The following is a 27,826-nucleotide window of genomic DNA, read 5'->3' on the forward strand; positions in this document are numbered from 1 at the left end:
AACTTGCTCCTTCTATTTCACCTCATTCTGCATTTGGAGAGTCCTCTCTCTCTCTCTCTCTCTCTCTCTCGCTATTTCTCCCTCTATATGGGTGCCTATGCTTATGTACAAATCTAGATTCGTCTTTCGATACAGCCTTTTGATATGGCTTGTTGGATGATAGAAAACAATTTCAAGTTTTGGGAATGTGTTGTTTTGACAGACAAACAGTGTGAATATGCCGAGACAACGGGCGTGTCTGGACTGGTTCTGCCATCATTCAATTTAATCAATCACCTAGCTGACGCATCTGTCTGGTTGTACCAAAATAATGAAAGTGCACACGCACGCACACACACACACACACACACACACACACACTGACTCACACATTACTTATTCATCACATGTTATTTATTATCCGGCGTAACTCTGAATTATGCATGTAATATGATCAGTCTCTGATCCTTCAAAGCCTCCTGAGGCATTTATTCTTCGTAGGATACAGTATGTAGGCTTTCTATGTAGCATGCACTCTGTGGCACACATAACATACCTAGCTGTGCATTAACACAATTGTACTCTGCAGTTCCAAGGTTGCTGGTGCCTGTCATTTGTCCTGCCCCCCTGTGTGGCTGAGCCTGAACTCTCCCTCTCTAATACCTCAGCTTGGACTTCCTTGAAGAGAGAACAAAAACTACAGGCTCCCAGGTAACGATGCCCTTCAATATGTTCTGCATAAGATTGGCTCTTACGGATGAATGGTAAAGAGCTCAATGAAACGAAGGACAAAACCCCCGACTGGCTCTTTTCAAAAGTCACCCTTTTCGTGGCGGCCATGAAGCCCACAAAAAATGAAGAGATAAGAGGCAACGTGATAAAAGACAGGGAAATGAATGAGCTGAAGTGTGTTTTTGTCTGGGCAGCTCTTGTGGTGAGAGGAAGGTACATAAACACCCAAGGCCAGTGCTAATGAGTCTGGGCAGCATTGTGTCGGCTGGAGTGATGCGACTGATCCCCTTTGACAGGGTAACCAGTACAATGCTGGACACTGACATTATCCCTTTCATGATGGAGACGGGAGGGATGGAGAGCATCCCGAGAGTGGAACATGCTATATGTGGTACTGCAAGCCTAATAAAGGCCCAGTGTATAGCTGCCAACATACGATTTACATTGATATTACCTTTATATCACATTTCAGGGGAAGATCCAAATGCAGACAGTGTCGAAGTAACAAAAGTTGATTACGAGAACAGGGGGCAGGCAAAACGACAGGTCAAGGGCAGGCAGAGGTCAGTATCCAGATCAGAGTCCATTAGGTATAAAACAGCAGGCATACTCTGGGTCAGGGCAGGGAGAGGTCAATAATCAAGTGTGGTGTAACAAGGTAAAGAACAACAGGCAGGCTCAGGGCAGGGAGAATGGTCAAAACAGGAACTAGAAAAAGACAGCAGCAAGGGGAAAACCGCTGGTATGCTTGACAAACAAAATAAATTGGCAACAGACAGAGAACTCAGGTATAAATACACTGGGGATAATGGGGAAGATGGGCGACACCTGGAGGGGGGTGGAGACAACACAAAGACAGGTGAAACAGATCAGGGTGTTACACTTTATGTTGCCTAGCTTTTTACATACTTCATTTAGGTGGCAAGCGTAGTTCAGTTCTCACATGTAAAAACACAGTGAGGTGCTCAAGTCACCTTCCTAATATATATATATATTGATGTGTTAATTAACATTATGGACATTTGCATGGAATAGATGACTATGTAAGAATGCAGTTTTACATGAGCAAAGTGTTATAAAGCATATTATGATTTAGGCCTGGGTAATATACCGTTTGTACCGTATACCGGCCAGGGAATTTTGAAATCCTGTTGGTATGATTTAAAACCGTATATATGTTTACATTTTTTCGGTTTTAGGAGAAAGCCATTGAATCTAACTTTAAGTTAAGTATAAATATAAGAAATCTAAGATAAATTATATCCAGCTCAGATTATATCCAGCTCAGGGCTCCAGCTATGCATTTGGTTTGCTAACTTGCTAGCTAGTGGCTAGATTTCAAGATCAAGGTTCTTGGTTACAGCAGAGACATTCAATCCCCTACTGCGGATATTCCCAAACTGGGGTACGTGTAATGCCGTCGGGGGTACGCCAAATAAAAATGTGATTTCAAACAGTCCATTTAGATTTTTCAACAGGGCTATACATTTGGGTGATGTTTTTTTTCTCTCACCTGAGTAGCCTCGTTTCACTGCCAAAAATAAAATTAAAACATCTAGTGTTCAGTGAAATAACAACACAATGTCAAATACAGGTAGCCTAGTCAAATAATTAACATCCAATCATATTAATTGTTACTCTCTCGCAGGAATTTAGCTAACAGTCAGTATGTAGCCAAACGTAGCTGCTGCTCATTCTGTTTGCTCGAAAATTGATAAATGGTTTAAAAAAGTAAGGCCTGCGTCCATAGAGACACGTACCAGCTCTACTGGTAGTTCTGCTACTACCAGCAGTACTACATCGGCACTGTGTCATGACGCATCAGTGACATGGCAGGAGATGTTTTGAAACTATTTCTGCTTTGCATACAAGCCAGTGAATTCTATGCATTACAGCTGGATGAGTCAACAGATGTGGCACGGGGCCTGGCACAGCTCCTGGTATAGGTCTGTGACGTTTATGAGGGGTCAACTAAGGAAGACTTTCTCTTCTGCAAACCACTGGAAACCAGGACAACAGGAGAGGATACTTTTTAAGTACTGGACAGCTTTGTGACATCAAATGGACTTTGGTGGTCAATATGTGTTGGTATCTGTACTGATGGCGCAAAAGCCATGACAGGGAGACATAGTAGAGTGGTAACCCATGTGCAAGTAGTTGCTCCCGACGCCACTTTGGCACACTGCAGCATCCACCGAGAGGCTCTTTTTGGATACTAGAGTGAAAATGGTTAACTTTGTTAAAGCAAGGCCCCTGAACTCTCGTATATTTTCTGCATTATGCAATGATATGGGCAGCGACCATGTAACGCTTCAACAACATACAGAAGTGCATGCATTGGTTATCAAGGGGCAAGGTATTGACACTTTATTTTTTTACAACTTCGGGATCGGTGTCCCTTCCACGGGACTGTTGAACTAATGTAGGCTAATGCAGTTAGCGGTTAGTAAGTAACAGTAATATTTTCCAGGACAGAGACATATCTGATATTGGCAGAAAGTTTAAATTCTTGTTAATCTAACTGCACTGTCCAATTTACAGTAGCTATTAAAGTGAAAGAATACCATGCTATTGTGTGAGGAGAGTGCACAGTTTTCAACATGAAAAGTTATTAATAAACAAATTAGGCACATTTGGGCAGTCTTGATACAAAATTTGAACATACATGCAATGGTTCATTGGATCAGTCTAAAACGTTGCACATACACTGTTGCCATCTAGTGGCCAAAATCTATATTGCATCTGGTTAGAATAATACATTATGACCTTTCTCTTGCATTTCAAAGATGATACTACAAAAAAATACAAAATAACAGTTGTTTTTGTCTTGTATTATCTTTTACCAGATCTATTGTGTTATATTCTCCTACATTCCCTTCACATTTCCATAAACTTCAACGTGTTTTCTTTGAAATGGTACCAAGAATATGCATTTTCTTGCTCCAGGGCTTGAGTTACAGGCAGTTAGGTTTGGGTATGTCATTTTAGGCGAAAATTGAAGAGAAGGGGCAGATCCTTAATTGAGAGACCGAGCTTAAAGTTTTCTTTACTGACCATCATTTTCATCTGTCTGACCGCTTGCATGATGACGAGTTTCTCACATGACTGGCCTTTCTGGGTGATGTTTTTTCTCACCTGAATGATCTCAATCTAGGATTACAGGGATTCTCCACAACTATATTCAATGTGCGGGACAAAATTGAGGCTTATTATTAAGAAGTTGGAGCTCTTCTCTGTCTGCATTAACAAGGACAAAACACAGGTCTTTCCATCATTATATGATTTGTTATGTGCAAATGAACTTAAGCTTACGGACAATGTAAAATATGACATAGCGAAGCACCTGAGTGAGTTGGGTGCACAATTGATGACACAAACAACTGGATTCGTTATCCCTTTCATGCCCCACCTCCAGTCCACTTACTGATATCTGAACAAGAGAGCCTCATCGAAATTGCATCAAGCGGTTCTGTGAAAATTGAATTTAATCAGAAGCCACTGCCAGATTTCTGGATAGGGCTACGCTCAAAGTATCCTGCCTTGGCAAATTGCGTTGTTAAGACGCTGATGCCCTTTGCAACCACGTACCTATGTTAGAGTGGATTCTCTGCCCTCACTAGCATTAAAAGTAAGTACAGGCACAAATTATGTGGAAAATGATTTAAGACTGAAACTCTCTCCAATACAACCCAACATTGCAGAGTTATGTGCATCCTTTTAAGCACACCCTTCTCATTAACCTGTGGTGAGTTATTCACCATTTATGATGAACAAATAAGGTTTTATATGTAAGATGGTTAAATAAAGAGCAAAATTACTGATTATTATTATATTATTATTTGTGCCCTGGTCCTATAAGAGCTCTTTTTACACTTCCCATGAGCCGGGTTGTGACAAAAACTCAAACTCATTCTTAAGTTTAATAAATGTATCGTATAGTGTGTGTGGCAGGCTTACAACACCCCTTGTGTGCACATTAGGTAATACCTTATAGTGCAGTGTATAGTGCAGAAACGGTATGAAAAGGTCTAAAAATCTGGATACCTTCCAACCCCATTATGAATTGATTGGAAGTGAACAGGGAAACCCAAAGGCTGCATGATGGGTGGGAGGTCTGTAAATGAGCACAGAGCGAGGCGGGGAGTGTTTTCTGAATGCTGAAGTGTTCTAATTCGCAGCCCAGCATTGGCAACGCTTATTCATATCTGATAGGATGCCAGGTTGCTTTCTCACAGACATTCTTCAGTTCAAAATATCTTGCTCCATCCCATTAATTATGCAGGAGGAGAGCTGCAGATATGTAGTGTTGCGTTGAGGCTTTTTCTCTGCCGCTCTCCTTCTCGCTTCTGCTCTGCAAGCCTCCCTCTTTTTACTCCCTGCCTCTCTTCCCCACTATCTCTGTGTATCTCTCTCACTATATTTCACTTGTTTTCACCCCCAAACTCTTTCCTATGTGTGTGTGTTTGAAGGACTGTAGTGTGTGGGAGGATGCGTTGGGGGAACAGTTGTCTATGCTCGTGCTCTTCTTGCTCCTGGTGATTGTAGAGTACTCAGCAGTGAGTGCGGGATCCTATGCCCTCCCATCGTTCTCTGTCTGCATTATTAATTGTCAGAGGTACAAACCATTGTTGTTTGGTCCCCGCAGGCACCCAACCGCGCTCTCCCAAATGAAAAGCACTGATTGCATCCTGTGGAGAGAAAAAAAAAAACGTTATCTTTATAGTTGTTTTAAAAGGCATTTTCAAATTACTAAAGGCAGTACACCAAGTAAATACTTACGAGAGAAGAAAAAGGTCCATGATTCTACCCACAGTAGCTTAAGTATGCATCTCCTTAGTGAAGAACACACGCACAAAAGTAAAAAGCTTTCTGGGTATCACTTCAGTAAACACAGGGATGAGGCTTTATTTTGTGCATGAGAGTGTCACTGCTATGCTAACATTTCCCGAAGGGGCCCAGCAGAAGATTCATGTGGCACTGCTGGTGGCGGGAATTGCACACAGACACATAAATGGGAGGGAAAAACATTCATCAAGGTGGCAGAGACTTGAGCAAGGAGGCCCATCCAATCACAGCAGAGAATAAAGGGAAGGCATAAAAGTCCATGCAGCAAGGTCATTTGAAAAAGGAACAGATAAGAATGTGAGATCAAGTGGTAAATCTCCTGTATGTGGAGCCTTTGTGATCCTCACAGATGCCTGTCCCATTAACCAAAGCCAATGCTCTGTTACACTGCCTCTGCTCATGCTTTCTCCAACACTTCTCTAACCACTTCTCTAACCTGTGTGTGGAAACCATTAAACAGCACTCAGCCTGTTACATGTTCTGTAGATGATGATTATTCTTTGAGGAGTGTTTTTCTTCACCTCTCTGCTCATGTTGGTATTTGGCTTGTTTTGTTTCAGCACAGTGCCTTATTCTAGTTTCACTGTTAGTGAAATATTGATAGTTGCATTGTTCCTTACGCCGGAGTATGGATTTAACCAGTCTGTGGTTTCTCCACAGTCATAGGCTGGTGTCCACAGTAGCCTATGCAGCAGCAGTCAGTGAACAGGTTGACTATGTCACTTCAGCGCTTCTGGGTAATTGGCTAAATCTGCTCTGCAACACAGTGCAGAGATGGCCCTTTAAAATTTCAACTCACTTCAAAGAGGATAAACAAAGCAGGAGATGACTTGGAGTTTGGAGGCCCAAGCCATTGTATTTGCTCTCTTCTTCTATGTGATATCCATCAGATGCGTGCGTGCGCTCTAATTTTATAGGGACATAGTGTAAGTGACCACAAGCTCCTGTGTGTTCCCAATGATGGATTGCTCGTCAGGAGGGAGTAGGAATTCTCGGTATGCCTGACTGATGCATTGAGTCCCAAGTCACGTACAGTGCATTTGGTCTTACCTTTCAGATTCCTCCGGGAATCGTGTTGACCCTTTGGACTCAACGATCTTGTATCTGATGGCAGTTCAGCTAAGTTCTCCGGTGTTCCCTCCTACCCTCACATTTCCTCTGAGTACAGGGTGCATGTTTTGATTCAGTTCTCTAGTAGGTGTCTGACCAATGTCAAAGCGGGCTCCCAAGTGGCACAGTGGTCTAGGTCACTGCAGTACCTGGTTTGAATCCAGGCTGCATCACATCTGGCCGTGATTGGGAGTTCCATAGGGCGGCGCACAATTGGCCTAGTGTCGTCCGTGTTTGGCCGGGGTAGGCTGTCATTGTAAATAAGAATTTGTTCTTAACTGACTTGCCTAGTTAAAAAAAGGTAATACCTGTGGTAGTTGGTCCTATGTGATATTCAGAAGTCCTATGCCCCATTTCCCTTGTTTCACCCTCAGGCTGCTGCCCCCTGGTTATGGGACCTTTGACTGCAGTCTTGCAGTTTGGGTCATTTGGATACATTTTCCAATGCAAAGAAAATGTACAATGCAAATCTAGTTATGTTAAAAACAATGTGCTACAGTGCATTTGTCTATGTCAGCGTAGGGCATTGGTCATTATTGTAACACAGTCATTCTTGGTTTCAAGTCTCTGTTGACCATGGACAGCTTCTGTCTATTGAATAACCCTTAACCACACTATCATTTTCCAGAACAGTTCCTACAGCATATTGTTACTTGTTTTTCAAAAACATAATGTGTACTAAATATTTACACTCCTTGCTGTTAGAGTATTAGAAGAACACCATTATGGTCACTTACTCAGGACGAATATATTCATAAGAGCATATACCAATGTTTTTTATTTGTTTTTGCCCAGCCATTATAACTGTCCTGGGAGCAATTAAATATGTGAAGTGTCCCATTCTGTCTCTAACTTCCTTCCCTAAACTATCTGCATGTTGCATACATTTCCTGAGAACTAATTAAAGTGAATCAATGACACAACACTTCAAAATGGCGGCATATGTCACAGCCATCAGCGGTGAACAAAGGACACTCTTAATTGTTTTGTTCCTGTGGTTCCTGTAAACGGCTTGTCACGGCTCACACTCCACAGCCTGCTTGTTATGTAAGTTTTCCTTGTCACTCCTCCTGCAACACACACACCCGCACATGCAGACACACACACCGCACACACACACACACGCACACACACACACATGCACACACACACACATGCAGACACACACACACGCACACACACACACCGCACACACACACACACACACACACACACACACACACACACACACACACACACACACACACACACACACACACACACACACACACACACACACACACACACACACACACATTCCCTTCCAGTTTCTCAGTGAATGCTGTATCTTAAAAAAGGCAATGAATTGTACTGCAAAAATGACAATGACCACAAAGGGGTTATGTGTGACAGTTACTTACACTTCACATGCCTGATGTCCCCGATCAAGCAATGGCTCAGGGGAGCAATTTTTGTGATACTGACAACTATGTATTCTGGATATTCTAGGCAGGAACACAGTATCTGATATTCAACAGGTCTTCAAATCAAATCAAATGTTATTTGTCAGATACACGTGGTTAGCAGATGCGAGTGTAGCGAAATGCTTATGCTTGTAGTTATGACAGTGCAGTAATATCTAACAAGTAATCTAACAATTCCCCAACAACTACCTAATACACACATTTCTAAAGGGGTGAATGAGAATATGTACATATAAGTATATGGATGAGTGATGGCCGAGCGGTATAGGTTGCAATAGATGGTATAAAATACACTATATACACATGTGATATGAGTAATGTAAGATTTGTAAACATTATTAAAGTGGCATTATTTAAAATGCCATTGTTTAAAGTGACTAGTGATCCATTTATTAAAGTGGCCAGTGATTTGGTCTCAATGCAGGCAGCAGGCTCTCTGAGTTAGTGATTGCTGTTCAGCAGTCTGATGGCCTTGAGATAGAAGCTGTTTTTCAATCTCTCGGTCCCAGCTTTGATGCACCTGTACTGACCTCGCCTTCTGGATGGTAAGTGGTTTGAACAGGCAGTGGCTCAGGTGGTTGTTGTCCTTGATGATCTTTTTGGCCTTCCTCTGACATCGGGTGTTGTAGGTGTTATGGAGGGCAGGTAGTTTGCCCCCAGTGATGCGTTGTGCAGACCGCACCGCCCACTGGAGAGCCTAGCGGATGAGGGCAGTGCAGTTGCCGTACCAGGCTGTGATACAACCTGACAGGATGCTCTCGCCTGTGCATCTATAAAAGTTTGTCAGGGTTTTGGGCGACAAGCAAAATTTCTTCAGCCTCCTGAGGTTGAAGACGTGCTGTTGCACCTTCTTCACCACATTGCCTGTGTGATTGGACCATTTCAGTTTGTCTGTGATGTGTACGCCGAGGAACTTCAAACTTTCCACCTTCTCCAGTGATGTCCCTTCAATGTGGATAGGGGGGTGCTCCCTCTGCCGTTTCCTGAGGTCCACGATCATCTCCTTTGTTTTGTTGACATTGAGTAAGAGGTTGTTTTCCTGACACCACACTCTGAGTGCCCCTACCTCCTCCCTGTAGGCTTTCTTGTCGTTGTTGGTAATCAAGCCCACCACTGTTGTGTCGTCTGCAAACTTGATGATTGAGTTGGAGGCGTGCATGGCCATGCAGTCATGGGTGAACAGGGAGTACAGGTGGGGGCTCAGCACACACACTTGTGGGGCCACAGTGTTGAGGGTCAGCGAAGTGGAGATGTTGTTTTCTACATTCACCACCTGGGGGTGGCCCGTCTGAAAGTCCAGGACCCAATTGCACAGGGTGGGGTTGAGTACTATGGTGTTGAATGCTGAGCATTCTTACATAGGTATTCCTTTTGTCCAGATGGGATAGGGCAGTGTGCAGTATGTTGACTAGTCTCCCAAAGAACTTCATGATGACAGAAGTGAGTGCTACGGGGCGGTAGTCATTTAGTTCAGTTATCTTTGCCTTCTTGGGTACAGGAACAATGGTAGCCATCTTGAAGCATGTGAGAACAACAGACTGGGATAGGGAGTGATTGAATATGTTCGTAAACACACCAGCCAGCTGGTCTGCGCATGCTTTGAGGATGCGGCTAGGGATGCTGTCTGGGCCAGCAGCCTTGCGAGGGTTAGCGCCTTTATATGTTTTACTCACGTCAGCCACGGAGAAGGAGGGTGGGGGGCGTGGTCCTTGTTAGCGGGCCGCGATAGTGGCACTGTATTATCCTCAAAGCGGGCAAAGAAGGTGTTTAGTTTGTCTGGAAGTGTGACGTCGGTGTCCATGACGTGGCTGGCTTTCTTTTTGTAGTCTGTGATTTCCTGTAGACCCTGCCACATATGTCTCGTGTCTGAGCCATTGAATTGCGACTCCTCCTTGTCCCTGTACTGGCATTTAGCTTGTTAGATTGCCCTGTGTAGGGAATAATAATAATAATCAGGCTAATCTGGCTAATCTGAAAACAAGACTCCCTAAATTTTATCAGCATATCGATTGCGCAACCAGGGGTGGAAAGACCTTGGATCATTGTTACTCTAACTTCCGCGACGCATATAAGGCCCTGCCCCGCCCCCCTTTCGGAAAAGCTGAACACGACTCCATTTCGTTGATCCCTGCCTACAGACAGAAACTAAAACAAGAGGCTCCCACGCTGAGGTCTGTCCAACGCTGGGTCAGCGGATATGTCGATGTTGTTCTCTGAGGTTGACCGGAACATATTCCAGTCCGATCAAAACCATTTTGAAGCGTGGCTTCCGTAATACGTAATAGTCCTTCAAACGTGGCATGTTTCTCGTCACTGGTACATCCTGTTTGAGTTTCTGCTTATAAGACGGAAGGAGCAAGATGGCGTCGTGGTTGGATTTACCGAAGGGAGGGCGGGGGAGGGCTTTGTATGCATCGCGGAAGTTAGAGTAGCAGTGGTCGAGGGTGTTGCACATGCGCGTTGCGCAGTCAATATGCTGGAAGCATTTAGGTAGACTTGTTCTCAGATTTGCTTTGTTAAAATCCCCAGCTACAATAAATGCAGCCTCAGGGTGTATGGTTTCCAGTTTGCGTATAGTCCAGTGAAGTTCCTTGATAGCCATCTTGGTGTCTGCTTGACGGGGAATGTACACAGCTATGACTATAAATGACAAGAATTTTCTTGGTAGGTAAAATGGCCGGCACTTGATTGTAATTCATTCTAGATCGGATGAGCAGAGGGACTTGAATTCCTGTATCTTGTTGTGATTACACCATGAGTCGTTAATCACAAAGTATCTTTGATGTAAACACATGCATTTTGATCATCTCAGATTCAGACTGCCCTGGCCATACTGTCTTTCATTTCTTTCTCCTATCCATTGAAGTAGCCCTACTCGCACACAATGTTAAGCATGGGTATGCATTACCTGGGTTATGAAGAGTGATCTGTTGAGGGAGAGAATGCTTTACTGACAGATTATTATTTCTCGTCAGACTTTTACACCATGTTCTTGTCTCCTCATGAGCAATATGGAATGTAACACCATTTTCAGTGACAGTGCTAGTTGTAAATCATACTGGATTGAACATTGGTTGTGAAATTGGACTGCCATGTTGAGTGGTAGATGACAAAGTTCACTCTTTCAAGTTGTTTCCATACTGATTTGTTTCAGAATTTCCATCAGATCCATCTGCCTCATCAAAGTTAATATGTAACCCATATGGAACCTGGTTGTCAACCCTGAGAATACATTGGCAGCATTCCAAATATGGCATTGCACCTACAGTACATGGTTGTTTACTGAACCTTGTTTATCCTATTTCTATGGTCAAGAGTTTTGGCCTGCTGTTTTCATGTGACACAGTCCTGACTTTGCTTAATGTGTTTCCCAGTCTATGCATTTCAATCAACAGGGTCATACAGCAGCCACATTCACTACAGCAAGGTAAGCCAATCCACATGAGTCTCTTAGTCTGACCATGAGCAGTTTTTCTATTGTGGCACAGCCAGAAAAGATAACAGTGCCAACATCTATCTGATGATCATTAATATGTGGTCATTCTCTTGTCTCAAGGCTAGTGCATTCATAGACCATTCACTACCGGTCAGCCAGTTGAGGACTGGCACTCATTTGATTTGACCTAGAAACCAGAGGAGATGATGGGCCCGGGGAATATCCATTCATCACCATGATGAGTCACTGAAAATTAATTCACATACGGTATTTTTCAATACATTTGAGTATAAATAGGTGAAGATAGAAAATAGCAATTATTTCAAGGACATTATTTTCATAATATTTATTTGTATACTATTTGCAATCTCAGATGAGGCTAGACATACAGTAAATAATACTGCTATTCTAACCACTGAACATGGTGTTCTTGGAGACAGACACTATAGTATATGTGCACTCCACAGTGCAGACACAGTGAGATAAATAGCACGGGTGTATCCAAGGTTGTAGAGTTGGATACTACTTTCCTGATGTCTACGTGACTGCATATATATATATAAACTCAGCAAAAAAAGAAACATCCCCTTTTCAGGACCCTGCCTTTCAAAGATAACTTGTAAAAATCCAAATAACTTCACAGATCTTCATTGTAAAGGGTTTAAACACTGTTTCCCATGCTTGTTCAATGAACCATAAACAATTAATGAACATGCACTAGTGGAACGGTCGTTAAGACACTAACAGCTTACAGATGTTAGGCAATTAAGGTCCCAGTTATGAAAACTTAGGACACTAAAGAGGCCTTTCTACTGACTCTGAAAAACACCAAAAGAAAGATGCCGAGGGTCCCTGCTCATCTGCTTGAACATACCTTAGGCATGCTGCAAGGAGGCACCAGGACTGCAGATGTGGCCAGGGCAATAAATTGCAATGTCCGTACTATGAGACGCCTAAGACAGCGATACAGGGAGACAGAATGGACAGCTGATCGTCCTCGCAGTGGCAGACCACGTGTAACAACACCTGCACAGGATTAGTACATCCGAACATCACACCTGCGAGACAGGTACAGGATGGCAACAACAACTCCCCGAGTTACACCAGGAACGCACAATCCCTTCATCAGTGCTCAGACTGTCCGCAAAAGGCTGAGAGATGCTGGACTGAGGGCATGTAGGCCTGTTGTAAGGCAGGTCCTCACCAGACATCACCGGCAACAACGTTGCCTATGGGCACAAACCCACCGTCGCTGGACCAGACAGGACTGGCAAAAAGTGCTCTTCACTGACAAGTCGCGATTTTGCCTCACCAGGGGTGATGGTCGGATTCTCGTTTATCGTCGAAGGAATGAGCGTTACACCGCGGCCTGCACTTTGGAGTGGGATCGATTTGGAGGTGGAGGGTCCATCATGGTCTGGGGCAGTGTGTCAGAGCATCATTGGACTGAGCTTGTTGTCATTGCAGGCAATCTCAACGCTGTTCGTTACAGGGAAGACATCCTCCTCCCTCATGTGGTACCCTTCCTGCAGGCTCATCCTGACATGACCCTCCAGCATGACAATGACACCAGCCATACTGCTCGTTCTGTGCGTGATTTCCTGCAAGACAGTGTTCTGCCATGGCCAGCGAAGCCTGGGACCTGTTGGATCGAAGGGTGAGGGCTAGTGCCATTCCCCCCTAGAAATGTCCGGGAACTTGCAGGTGCCTTGGTGGAAGAGTGGGGTAACGTCTCACAGCAAGAACTGGCAAATCTGGTGCAGTCCATGAGGATGAGATACACTGCAGTACTTAATGCAGCTGGTGGCCACACCAGATACTGACTGTTACTTTTGATTTTGAACCCTCTTTTGTTCAGGGACACATTATTCCACTTCTGTGAGTCTCATGTCTGTGGAACTTGTTCAGTTTATGTCTCAGTTGTTGAAACGTGTTATGTTCATACAAATATATACACATGTTAAGTTTGCTGAAAATAAACGGCATTGACAGTGAGAGGACGTTTCTTTTTTTTGCTGAGTTTAAATTTTTTATTTATTTTTTTATTTCACCTTTATTTAACCAGGTAGGCTAGTTGAGAACAAGTTCTCATTTGCAACTGCGACCTGGCCAAGATAAAGCATAGCAGTGTGAGCAGACAACACAGAGTTACACATGGAGTAAACAATTAACAAGTCAATAACACAGTAGAAAACAAAGGGGGAGTCTATATACAAAGTGTGCAAGAGGCATGAGGAGGTAGGCGAATAATTACAATTTTGCAGATTAACACTGGAGTGATAAATGATCAGATGGTCATGTACAGGTAGAGATATTGGTGTGCAAAAGAGCAGAAAAGTAAATAAATAAAAACAGTATGGGGATGAGGTAGGTGAAAATGGGTGGGCTATTTACCAATAGACTATGTACAGCTGCAGCGATCGGTTAGCTGCTCAGATAGCTGATGTTTGAAGTTGGTGAGGGAGATAAAAGTCTCCAACTTCAGCGATTTTTGCAATTCGTTCCAGTCACAGGCAGCAGAGTACTGGAACGAAAGGCGGCCAAATGAGGTGTTGGCTTTAGGGATGATCAGTGAGATACACCTGCTGGAGCGCGTGCTACGGATGGGTGTTGCCATCGTGACCAGTGAACTGAGATAAGGCGGAGCTTTACCTAGCATGGACTTGTAGATGACCTGGAGCCAGTGGGTCTGGCGACGAATATGTAGCGAGGGCCAGCCGACTAGAGCATACAAGTCGCAGTGGTGGGTGGTATAAGGTGCTTTAGTGACAAAACGGATGGCACTGTGATAGACTGCATCCAGTTTGCTGAGTAGAGTGTTGGAAGCCATTTTGTAGATGACATCGCCGAAGTCGAGGATCGGTAGGATAGTCAGTTTTGTGGTCACAGAGCCCCATTCTCCCTTACTGTCAGTGGCGAGCCAATCAGGATAGCCCGTCTGAGGTCCTGTTAGCCCCATGGGCCCCTGGCAACACTGGAGCATCAGCCAGAGACAATTATGACACTGGGAAACAAAAGCCATGGCACTAACAAAGAGTTCCCACTCCCACTGCCATCGTGCCCCAACTGACATCACTAAGCCTGGATTTATCCCCTCCAGTTTTCAAGGAAGATTCCTATTGATTTTCTATCACTGTAGGAATGTACACAATAAATGGGAAGTGCCCTCTTAGTTTTTCATCTGATGAGACAAAGGGATATACCCCAACAACTTTATCCCGCCCTCGCTCTTGAAACGCTAGCTTTTGCACCATAAAGACCATGACCATAACTCCTATTTGCCTAATAGTTTCATAACCTGCGGGCATAACATTTGTTTTTTTATAATTTGTGTAGCAATAAGTCCACAGTACTCTAGTTAATATTAATGAGATTACATTAGGTTTACCATAGGAACACAATCTGTAGCATCTCTGGGTGTTTGTGGACAGCTGGAACAAAATAAAAAGTGCATGACTCATGTCTTTAGACAGGGGGATAGCATGGATTCGTTCATCCATCACAAAAGTAGTTCAGAAACTACCACATACTGTAAGTGACATTTGTTTGACAATTAACGTCAGTAGTGTGACTGCACACGTCAGTCGATTTAGGCCTCAAACCTGCAGAGGTTTTGTCACAGACCCAAATCAGCTTTGGAATTTCATTTGTATAAGAAATTGTTATTTTTCATCACCTGAAGTTTATAGGTGTTACATATTTGTAATTGCACCGGTGGGCTACAGGCATCAAATCAAACCAGAGACAATATTCCCACAATTGAGTTTCCTCGACCAAGGGCCCAGTGGTGCATCCAACTCTGCAGTCATGAGTGTCCCCGAATTCTCGGTACAATATCCAGGCTGGACAAGCTAATCTGTACTGATTTGAAACAGTGCCAAACAGAAGCTTTTTTAATCCCTCACCTTTTTTTTATCAGAGGAGTGGAGAATATACCCCTCTGAAAAGAAAAAGGTAGAGGGGGCTATTTCATGGCCCACTAGTTCCACTGTTTTGTTCCACACTTCAATCCCTATGTATTGTCACATAGTTTGGATTTGCTATTTGCTGCAGACATACCTTTCAAGGAATCAGAGGTATGAAGGTGCTTTCATAATTAAATGCAAATATGGCTCCATTTTCCCACTGCCACTGTAGTATTAGCAATTTAACTTTTAGGCAGATAAGACTTATTATCTCTGAAAAGTGGAGCAATTTCCTGTCCTGTCCTAATTTCATTTGACAATTGGCAAATACCTATAGCAGATACAATATACAGTACATTATTCTCAACCAGCGTTGCAGGAATAGACACATTTTTATTGTTGCATACATCAATAGTACTTCAATTGTAACTCATTTGTATTATTTCCCTACATTCCCTGATCCCTAAACGAGGACTTTGTGACACTTTCAAATAATCTAGGTTTACTAAAGTGCTGGTATTGTAACAGCACGTGAAACTGTTGAGTGATTTGGTAAGCCCTGGCAACGGTAAGGGTCATCACAGCACATGAATAACTAACAAACACGTCTCAAAGGGCCACTTGAGGCTCTCTATGTTAAATAATTGGGTAGCAATAGCAAAGCAGGTTTTTAGTCAGAGTGCAATGGTGGTCTATATGTTTGTTTTTGTAAAAGGGAGGACAGTGTTACTATTAATCATTGTTAGACATGTTTTGGCTGTATAAAAAGGAAATGCATTCCCCTCATGTACAATATTTAATGACCCTCTCTCATGAAACAATCTTGAAATTCTGTAACATGTCATATGAACAGGCTCATGAGAATATTATACCGTTTATTTATTTTTTATTTATTTAACCAGGTAGGCAAGTTGAGAATAAGTTCTCATTTACAACTGCGACCTGGCCAAGATAAAGGCAGCCAAATGAGGAATTGGCTTTGGGGGTGACCAGTGAGATATACCTGCTAGAGCACGTGTTACGGGTGGGTGCTGCTATGGTGACCAGTGGGCTGAGATAAGGCGGGGCTTTACCTTGTAGATGACCTGGAGCCAGTGCGTTTGGCAACGAGTATGAAGCGAGGGTTAGCCAACGAGAGTGTACAGGTTGCAGTGGTGGGTAGTGTATGGGGCTTTGGTGACAAACTAGATGGCACTGTGATAGACTGCATCCAATTTGTTGAGTAGAGTGTTGGAGGCTATTTTGTAGATGACGTCGCCGAAGTCAAGGATTGGTAGGATGATCAGTTTTACGAGGGTATGTTTGGCAGCATGAGTGAAGGATGCTTTGTTGCAAAATAGGAAGCCGATTCTAGATTTCATTTTGGATTGGAGATGCTTAGTGTCTGGAAGGAGAGTTTACAGTCTAGCCAGACACCTATGTATTTGTAGTTGTGCACATATTCTAAGTCAGAACCGTCCAGAGTAGTGATGCTGGACGGGCGGCCAGGTGCGGGCAGCGATCGGTTGAAGAACATGCATTTAGTTTTATGCATTTAAGAGCAGTTGGAGGCCACGGAAGGAGAGTTGTATGGCATTGAAGCTCGTCTGGAGGTTAGTTAACACTGTACCCAAAGAAGGGCCAGAAGTATACAGAATGGTGTCATCTGCGTAGAGGTGGATCAGAGAATCACCCGCAGCAAGAGCGACATCATTGATGTATACAGAGAAGAGAGTCAGCCCGATAATTTAACCCTGTGGCACACCCATAGAGACTGCCAGAGGTCTGGACAACAGGCCCTCCGATTTGACACACTGAACTCTACCAGAGAAGTGTACCTGTAAAACAGATGATGAGCACCACATATTCTGAACTGCAGATTGTCTGTATCTACAAAGGCACAACTCATGCTCTCTGCCTCAAAACCATTTGCCAAGCCCCAAAGCCAGGTGATACAAGGCAGAACAGAGGGGTTTAGAACAACAGACTGTTTGTTCCCTGCCAACAGCTGCATAAGGGAAACATCTCCACCTTTATTCCACACATTTTCTTTTAATGGTCCTAACAACAATTAGCAGAGAAATCTACTAGAATAGAAAAGAGTTAGCATCCTTATATTAAAACTGAGAAGCACCATGTTAAACTGGCCTGGTGTTATTACTCTGTTTGTGCCAGATTAATGGCACATGCCTAATGGCCGGCACAGAGGTGGCCTTAACTAGTGTTGTCCCCCACTATGACCCATTATGTCTCCTGCAGTCAGCAGGCCTGGATACCTGTGGCTAGGCCTGATGCCTTCTGTAACCATGAACATTTACCGATGTTGTCAGAACACCTGAGAACACATTTTACAAAACAAATTACCATACCATCTGTACTGTCAAGTTGCTGCCTCTGCGAACAGCTTTCCTCCTTTTATTCTCTTCCCACCTGAACCACAGACTAATGATGAGTTGGGCATCAGCATCAGCCCTGCTCTTTATTGTTCATTTTTCAAAGCTTTCACTGTACAATTGTTTTCTCTGCTGGGACGTTGTAGCACAGTATGCTGTGTCATTCATGTGTCTGGCAATAATGTTGTCTTTAACCTTACCAATAAGTACCCCTGGCTTTATAGTGGGACCAGGAAGATTACAGGGGGAGAAGCTAGCTGTAAGGAGTTATTATGGGTGTCAGAAGTCCACTCTCTTTTTAATTATATGCCCTTTCTCATATACAGGTACCTCAGTCACTAGGGTGACGGCAACAGACGCAGATGACCCAGTCTATGGAAACAGTGCTAAACTTGTGTACAGCATACTGGAAGGACAGCCATACTTCTCCATAGACCCCAACACTGGTGAGTGGATTGCCATGGTAAAATACTAAAGCAAATCAAATGCACAGGATCCAGCGGGTGTAAACAGTACAGTGAAATGCCTACTTGCAGCTCTTTCCTCAACAGTGCAAAATACATGTAACATTCAGGATCATGGCATGTAACATTGTTGAGCCTGAACAGATACACTCCTTCCTGTATGGTTTGGTGGCAGTCAAAACAAGTGTTGTTTCAGTGAAATGTACAGATTGAATGCATAAAATCCATACATGGACAATTACTCAGCATACAAATTATAGTTCCGTTTTGAGGATATAACTCCCAACAAGATATTCAAGGACTCTTTACATTTAAAAGACAGTGCCGTCTTTTTTTATTCAATCTGCCGTCCGCTTATTCTTCAACCTTGACTCTGCTGTTTTCCTAATTGCATTTTCAGCCGACTTGTTAACAGTGTGTCTGTAAGCAACATGATTAAATAATGGTGAAATTACATTAATAAGCAATGAGATGGAAATCAACTGCTCACAATTTGGAAAAACAACATATAATAAACAAGCTCCAAGAACGTCCAAACCCTATGTACATAATACATATGAAGGCACATTTCTACATATACTGTAGAAACCCTGTTTCCACCTCAACTATATTATGATTTTATATCACTCACCTCTACCACAATAAAATGGAGAAGGTATAGCGAATCTATGAAAGGACAATTTGAGGATCAGCGTGTACGCTTTGCATGATTACTGAGCAAATGCAGATGGCTCATTCAAGTGAGCCAGCTGTTTTAATGAATGTTAATGACAAATAAAAAGTAAGGGAAAAACAAACATTATTATCCATTTGACACTTCCAACACCATGAAGGAAATGAAATGCATTTGATAAATAAATAAACATCATGCTCCAATCCATCACTTGGTTAATGGACGGTAGAAAAAAAAATCCTACCGAATATCTATGGAAATTAGTGTTTGTCTTTCCACCCTTTTCAGTGATGAGGAATTAATTTGAATAGCTAACGATGATCAACAGAGATGACAGTAGAGTGAGTACCAGAGGATAACTGAAGTGTGTGTGCATGTGTGTCTGTGGGTGTGGTGCGTGAGTACATGTGAGTTTGTGTGTGTGTGTGTGTGTGTGTGTGTGTGTGTTTGTGTGTGCACTTCTTTTAGGGAGAGTTGTTCTTACCTGCTTCAGACAGGTAAGAACAGTGCATTGTCTCAGGCATAGTATGACCAAGGGTGTCAGGCCTTTATTAAGTGTTGATTATTTCTTTGATTATCCTGCCGGCCTCTGTTTGCTGAGCGGATTATCCTTGCCCTGAGCTCTTCATTTTCTGCACCGTGCCACTGCAGTCGATAAGGTTCATTCTGTGTACAATATTTTCGATATATGCAGTACCAGTCAAAAGTTTGGACACACCTATTCAATCCAGGGTTTTTCTTTATTTTTACTATTTGTAGAATAATAGTGAAGACATCAAACTATGAAACAACACATATGCAATCATGTAGTAACCAAAACAGTGTTAAACAAATCAAAATATATTTTATATTTGAATTCTTGAACGAAGCCACCGTTTCTTTGCATTGATGACAGCTTTGCACTCTCTTGGCATTCTCTCAACCAGCTTCATGAGATGGTCACCTGGAAAGCATTTCAATTAACAGGTGTGCCTTGTTAAAAGTTAGTTAGTTAGTTATTTCCTTCTTAATGCGTTTGAGCCAATCAGTTGTGTTGTGACAAGGTAGGGGCGGTCAACAGAAGATAGCCCTATTTGGTAAAAGACCAAGTCCTTATTATGGCAAGAACAGCTAAAATAAGCAAAGAGAAACAACAGTCCATCTTTACTTTAAGACATGAAGGTCAGTCAATGCGGAAAATTTCAAGAACATTTAACGTTTTAGTTCAGTCTCTTAAACCATCAAGTGCTATGATGAAACTGGCTCTCATGAGGACTGCCACAGGAAAGGAAGACCCAGAATTGCCTCTGCTGCAGAGGATAAGTTCATTAACAGCACCTCATATTGCAGCCCAAATAAATGCTTCACAGTGTTCAAGTAACAGACACATCTCAACATCTCAACGCAATGTCAATCGCACTCCACACTGCTCTTTCCCACCTGGACAAAAGGAACACCTATTTGAGAATGCTGTTAATTGAATACAGCTCAGTGTTCAACACCACAGTGCCCACAAAGCTCATCACTAAGCTAAGGACCCTGGGACTAAACACTTCCCTCTGCAACTGGATCCTGGACCTCCTGACGGGCCTCCTCAGGTGGTAAGGGTAGGCAACAACACGTCTGCCATACTGATCCTCAACACTGGGGCCCCTCAGGGGTGTGTATATAATCCTGTCCTGTACGCCCTGTTCACCCACAACTGTCTGGCCAAACACAACTCCAACACCATCATTAAGTTTGCTGACAACACAACAGTGGTAGGCCTGATTACCGACATCGATGAGACAACCTGTAGGAAGGAGGTCAGAGACTTAGCAGTGTGATGCCAGGACAACAACCTCTTCCTCAATGTAAGCAAGACAAAGGAGCTGATCGTGAACTAAAGGAAAAGGAGGGCCGAACAGGCCCACATTAACATCGACGGAGCGGTCATGGAACAGGTCGAGAGTTTCAAGTTCCTTGGTGTCCATATCACCAACAAACTATCATTGGTCAAACACATCAAGAAAGTCGTGAAGAGGGCACGACAACGCCTTTTCCCACTTAGGAGACTGAACAAATTTGGCATGGGCCCCCAGATCCTCAAAAAGTTCTACAGCTGCACCATTGAGAGCATCCTGACCAGTTACATCATCGCCTGGTATGGCAGCTGCTCTGCATCTGACCGTAAGGCGCTACAGAGGTTGGTGCGTATGGCCCAGGACATCACTGGGGCCAAGGTTCCTGCCATCCAAGGACCTATATAATAGGCGGTGTCAGAGGGAAGCCAAAAATATTGTCAGAGGCTCCAGTCACACAAGTCATAGACTGTTTCCTCTGCTACCACACGACAAGCGGTACCGGAGCACCAAGTCTAGAAACAAATTGGCTCCTTAACAGCTTCTACCCCCAAGCAATAAGACTGCTGAACAATTAATCAAATGGCCACCGGACTATTTACATTGACCCCCCCATTTGTTTTGTACACTGCTGCTGATCGCTTTTTATTATCTATGCGTAGTCACTTCACCCTTACCTACATGTACAAATTACCTCGACTAACCTGTGCCCCCGCATATTGACTCGGTAACGGTACCCCCTGTATATAGCCTCGTTATTGTTATTTTATTGTGTTACTTTTATAATTTTTTACTTTAGCTTTATTTGGTAAATATTTTCTTAACTCTTCTTGAACTGCACTGTTGGTTAAGGGCTTGCAAGTAAGCATTTCAAGGTAAGGTCTACACTTGTTGTATTCGGCGCATGTGACAAATACATAATTTTGATTTGATTTGGCTGACAGAATGCCAAGAGTGTTTAAAGCTGTCATCAAGGCAAAGGGTGGCTACTTCGAAGAAATCTAAAATGATTTTTTTTAAATTGATTTGTTTATTAAGACTCTTTTGGTTTCTACATGATTCCATATGTGTTATTTCATAGTTTTGATGTCTTTATTATTATTCTACAGTGTAGAAAATAGTCAACATAAAGAAAAAACCTTGAATGAGCAGGTGTGTCCAAACTTTTGACTGGAACTGTGTATTTATTCTTCTCTGTAATAATACTACCTACTTAGCAATGTCCCTGGGGCTCGAGGGCGCCGGGCTGCCCTGCATTACGCACTCCTGCCACCATCATTACACACACCTGCTTCCCTCGTCACGCGCATCAGCGATTCATTACACTCACCTGGACTCAATCACCCGTGTTATTACCTCCCCTATATCTGTCTGTTCCCCAGCTCTGTTCCCTGCTTCTGCATTAATGTTTGTTTGTCTTTGTATACCTGGTTCTGACGCTGTTCCTGTCATGTTCAACTCTCCATACCTGCTTCTCCTCATCAGCTTCGGTTCTTACACAATCAAGTTAGAGCAGCTAGCTTGTCTAACTATCTTAGCCTGCATGCCTGCTGGCAAGGTTGGTAGACTTTAGAAAAGCTAGCAAAATACTAAATGCACTGAATAAGACACATTTCTTTCAATCTTTTACCCAGATTTTAGCAGAGATGCAGAGAATCATAGTTAGATTTTTTTTTTTAAAGAACCACCAGTCTGATACAGACAGCTCAAGAGGTATGCTTAGATATGCAGAAAAATAAACACATTTTTTTACGTAAAATTAAGCATATTAATTATGGTTCTAGATTGCAGGAGAAAATAGTTTCAGGTGTTTGAGAAATGCTAAATTCTCTACCCCCCAGCCATCCTCACGTACTTGGTGTCCCCTCAGACTTTCGGGGTGCATAACGCACCTGGACGGCATAATTCCCATTCAATCAGAACACAAATTACTTGCAGACACTCCAGCAAACAAAGACATTGATTTGCAATGCCATCCACAGGATTAGAGCTTCTCTCCAGGTGTTCTGTCAGAAATTCCACCTCTGTTTAAGAAAGGTTGTTATGAAGGATACTGCAACACTCTTAAAGGGGCAATGAAGCGATCCTGTCAAGCATTATGAATGCCTTTGCATACCCCATTCTTTTTTATTTATGTGTATGTTGACTTTTTGCAATAACAATACATTTGGTGTTAATTCTTTTGCTTTCAGCAATCATTAAAATTGCTTTACATGGGATGGATCGAGAGATGCGAGAGGAGTACCTGGTCGTCATTCAAGCAAAAGACATGGGTGGTCATATGGGAGGGTTGTCAGGGACAACAACAGTTACTGTCACACTAACAGATGTCAACGATAACCCTCCGAAGTTCTCAAAAAGTAAACAAAATGTCCAATTCTCTCTCCATATACTATAGTTAGAACCCATCATTGGTAAATCTGAATGTATTTGTTGTTGTTTTGCCGCCTAATGTTTTTTAATGAATTTTCAAAATAGTCATAATTGTACTAGTTATATAGATGCATAGATAAGGGTACAACATCTACTGTTAGGGTGAAATAATCATGACGTCCTATTCTTCAGGTCTGTACGAGTTTGTGATCCCAGAGGACCTTGCCATTGGTCAACCTGGTGGCAAGGTAAAGGCAAATGATAGGGACATTGGAGAGAACGCCAAATCAACGTACAACATCATTGACGGTGATGAGAGGGATGTCTTCGAGATCACTACAGATGCCCAGACTCAAGAGGGGATCCTTCGGCTAAAGAAGGTAAGGACCTGACGCAAACTGCCCTGTCCTAGGGTTCCACCAACAACCACTTGATATCCTTAACAGCTTCAACTTAAACAAGGACCAAATAGTTGGTTGCAAGATGGGGTATCAAAGGAGGAATGTCGTTCATACAGGCTACAGGTCAGAGCTGTATATGTAGACTGATTTAATTTAGATTGACCATGGGGGGGGGGGAATGCTGTTATACTACATATATACTGCAAAGCAGTTTCAATGGCGAAGATGCAGAAAGATGGCGGCCCCCCATGTACTGTACTTACCACAAACGCCTCATTTGCTAGGTTCGCCGTATTGTACAGTGGTGTTGGCATTAGCACAGTATACATGATCCCAATTCTAGCAATTTGGAAATTTTAAGAAATAAAAAAATGTGATTGCGCTGATTTCTAGGCACATTGAACCATGTCACACGCCGTAGTTTAAAAAGTCTGTGGATAGTGCGCAAACAAAGACATCATCATCTGAATTCCTCCACCTTAACGCACCTTCGCCATTGAATTGATCTGTAAGACTATATCAAAAACAACTACCAAAATGAACACTGTTGATTCAGTAGATGGTTAAATGTACAAAAGGGAAAACAAATTATATGGCATGTTTGCCTCCAGCAATCTAAATATTTACGATTACACAACCATATGGAGTGTCACCGTTTTTCCGTAGAACTGCGATGATAGAAGAAGAAGCTACTTCAGGCCTGAAGTATCGAAGTGTATGCATAACTGATGGATGTGTGCTCAAGTCTTGACTCATGGTTTGTTTAATGTCTGGAGTTAGAGCTATAGATCATTCAAACGTGATTGTATGTCACTGCATTTGGATGCTAAATGACATTACGTTAGGACATCCACTGTGACTTCCTATTGGATGAAATGAAATCATATTTTTTTCTGATGATCTGCCTGGAATAGATTATACTCTACTAAACAAAATAGACAGCTTGAGAACAAACTAGACATGATCAATAAGACCTTTGACATACTTCCCTCTAGTATTTCACAGCGACAGCAGCGCTGTGGCTCTGCCTCATCACTTTATTCCGGTATACTTGGCTTGGAATCTGTTGCCTGCATTGCTAATAGCATGATGGATGAGATTGCATGTCAAAAACAGGAAATCAACTGCCTACTCTCTTCTCACCTCCACATCTCCAGATGGTGAAGTTCAGATTACTTTAGCAGAACTGGTATTTCTGCTTCCGTTCCGTACTCTGAACAACATTTTCTTGGTTTCAGAGCCCTGTTGCACCAGCTTGTGGAGTTTTTCTTAGCCGATGTGGAAGAACAACGGATTAAATGGAGCAAATAGCACCACGACACTCCCAAAAACAAAAATAGTTTTGTAAACTACTGTCAAATACCAAGTGCAAATTATTAAAGGTTCTTTGCGGCAAGGTTACAAAATATTGATCTAAACACGACTGCAGAAGCACAAACTAAGAAGTGGCTTTGTTGTTTTGGGTTTAAGCTTTTTATCTTCCAACCCTCAGGCCTATCAGGGAATGTTAGTGGGAAGTTCTGCTTCCTCCACCAGCCAGCCCTGAACTTTGATGTCTCTAAATGGCCTATATGTATACATACAGATCCTATGCTGAGATTTACGGGAATTTGAAGCATGGCACAGGAGGGCTCTGAGGTGGGGATGTCAGCAAGGGGCAAGCATGGGGGAAAATGGAGTGAAAAAGCTGTCCCATCTTCATATGCACATACTGTAGCAACACAAGCCGGTCTGACACTTTCACTAAGCATATGTTCCATCAATATGAAAACCAAAGTGCTTGCTCTCCGGATTACAGAGAGTCAAGTGCTGCATGAATTGAACTCCCCCAAAACAATGAGTAATGGCAGAGTGGCATAGAGGGCCAATTCAAGGAGTCTGACTTGTTAATTGTTGTTGTAAATCAAATACAAAAACAGAATAGAGGTGATCAGGAAATAGTGCTGAGTAGTTAGTTTAACTATTGTGGTATTCCATCCTTTGTCTGTGGTGTAATTCGGACAATTGACCCCTGTCCACTTCTAGCCCTGGGCTCCTTTATACTTGGTATTAGGCTGGAATCCATTGAAACCAATGTTTGCTCTTGGTCCAGCTGTTCACTCCTCTCAGCATAGAGGAGGAGGAGAAGAAGGTGGGGAGAGAAGAGAGAGAGGAAGAGCGGTTAATAATGAAAATGGTCCAAATAGCTTCTCGACCCGCGGAAGACTGGGCTGCAGGGCCCTCTCCATACGGGTGCCCTGATGCCAGACGTGTGGACTTCAAAGCCCCCTGTCAGTCCCCGTCCCCAGCTGCTTTTCTCTCACAGCTGGGCCTGCTGTCGGCACTACCCCAACACTGGCCTAACCCAGCCTAGGGGACCACTGGATTCTTTAATTTTTTTTGTGTGAAAAGCTGGAATACATTTTTTGATCCCTCTGTGAACCCCTCTCATTCCCAAAGCCAACTCAAATCCCCTCAAGCGGCAAGGCCCAGTTTTGATTTCCCTATAAATCCTGGTTTTGGAGTGTGGAAGTGACTTGGTCCCATTACTCTAGTATTATAAGAGAGGCCAGAGGTGATTCAAAATAGTACTATAAGAGCTGCCAGAGGTGATTCAAAATACAATTGTGTCTAGGATGGCTACAGAGACGCCAGAGACTTAATTGCGATGATTTTACATATTGCAAATATTCAATGATGAGCATGTGTAAAAAAGTACTGGACTGTTTCTCAATGTCCTTGTGAAATAGGAATGAGACCAACTGTTATTTAAGGGGTATGTTTCTTCTCACTGAAGTACACATACAGTAGGTATGCAATTCTCCCTAGGAAATTGCATTGTTGTGTTAGAATTCCTGACGACACATCCACTTCTATTCAAGTGATGATAATGCCTCAATAATTGCTATCCTTCAAATGATTGTGGCAATAATCTTATACCAGTGTTATCATCATGGTAATGCATGTCCTCAAAATTATATTTTCAGGTAGCACAAACCTACAAATAACATTATTTTCATTATTGCCTAACACATTTGAACCAGATCGGTGTGATATCAGATTAGATTAACTTTATTTACAGCCGTATTCTATCCTAGAGCAGATGTCACAAAACAAATTGCCAACACATGGATTACTTGAGGTGAGATTGTGGTTATTGCTAATAATTACAAATGTTGTTCCACCCTGTGTTTGTTTTATTTCCCTACATGTTTTGATAGCATCAGAGATCACACTTTTGAATTTCAACTCAGATATGCTTCAGACATCAGCTGCATTTTCCCCTGTTGCTTTTTGGACATCAGTGAAAGGCATGTGTTTCTGTCATTTTGTACAGCCCCTGAACTTCGAGACTAAAAAGTCATATACACTGAAGGTGGAGGCGGCCAACATTCGATTTGATCCCAACAGCGGCGCCCCCTTCAAAGATACAGCCACGGTGAAGATTGCAGTGGAAGATTCAGATGAACCCCCTGTCTTCTCCAAGCCCACATTTGTCCTGCAGGTGGACGAGAATGCCCCCATCAACACGGTTGTAGGAACGGTCACAGCCCGCGATCCTGATGTCACTGGCAGTCTGGTCAGGTAAGAAACAAGATGTTATTCACAACCTCATTTCACCCAACACTTGTTTACCTTATTGTTTTCACACCCATATAAGGACTGCGCCATGGAATCATATGCATTTCAAAACATAGTCTTGCCACTTGCTCTGTGCATGTTCCTTTTGGAGGTGAAATGTGAGCCGACGGCTGCCCTGGTTTCCTTAGGACCACAGTGTAGTAAACTTGAAAGCACAGCACAGGGAGACTTCTCTTCGTGATGACTTTGCCTGCTGCGTTTCAGTTGTGTGACTTATTCTTGGAAATACCACAAGGGCACCTTGTATAGGTTATACAGGCAATTTCTCTCCATCCACCCTGGCATTTCATTAATTCTCCAGTGACTTGCCGCGTCACCTGGACAACACTCAACAGGTTGTGTAATTTCATGGCGAACAGAGTGCAAGCTGGTAATCATTATTTGGCTATTGCCAAAGCAGGGGAGTTCAACCTGGTTCCATCTTCATTAAAAAAAATTCAAATAGGCATACCAAGATAACGTAACCTGTTCTCATGTTTGTGTGTCTCTTTAGTTCTTCTTCTGTGACCCCAATGCTCTTTTATGTTGCACTTTCACTACGTTTTTCATTATCACTGTGCTGTGCTGTGCATATTTATTGACATGTGCTTTATATTATGCTGTTGATCTATGTGTGATAAGCACGGCCCTAT

At 42.8% G+C, this 27,826-nt stretch overlaps 1 protein-coding gene across 2 annotated transcripts in view; it reads left to right on the forward strand.

Annotated features, from left to right (window-relative positions):
* Nucleotides 1-27,826, forward strand: part of LOC112263537 (cadherin-8-like) — an 85,778-nt gene that overhangs the window by 41,959 nt on the left and 15,993 nt on the right. For both annotated transcript variants that reach the window (XM_024439934.1, XM_024439935.1), the window contains exons 4-7: nt 18,169-18,288; nt 22,992-23,159; nt 23,365-23,552; nt 26,890-27,137. In XM_024439934.1, the coding sequence (XP_024295702.1) occupies nt 18,169-18,288; nt 22,992-23,159; nt 23,365-23,552; nt 26,890-27,137 (724 nt within the window). The remainder of the gene's footprint in view (nt 1-18,168; nt 18,289-22,991; nt 23,160-23,364; nt 23,553-26,889; nt 27,138-27,826) is intronic.

Source organism: Oncorhynchus tshawytscha, linkage group LG12 (genome assembly GCF_018296145.1).
Source record: "Oncorhynchus tshawytscha isolate Ot180627B linkage group LG12, Otsh_v2.0, whole genome shotgun sequence".
NCBI lineage: Eukaryota > Metazoa > Chordata > Actinopteri > Salmoniformes > Salmonidae > Oncorhynchus > Oncorhynchus tshawytscha.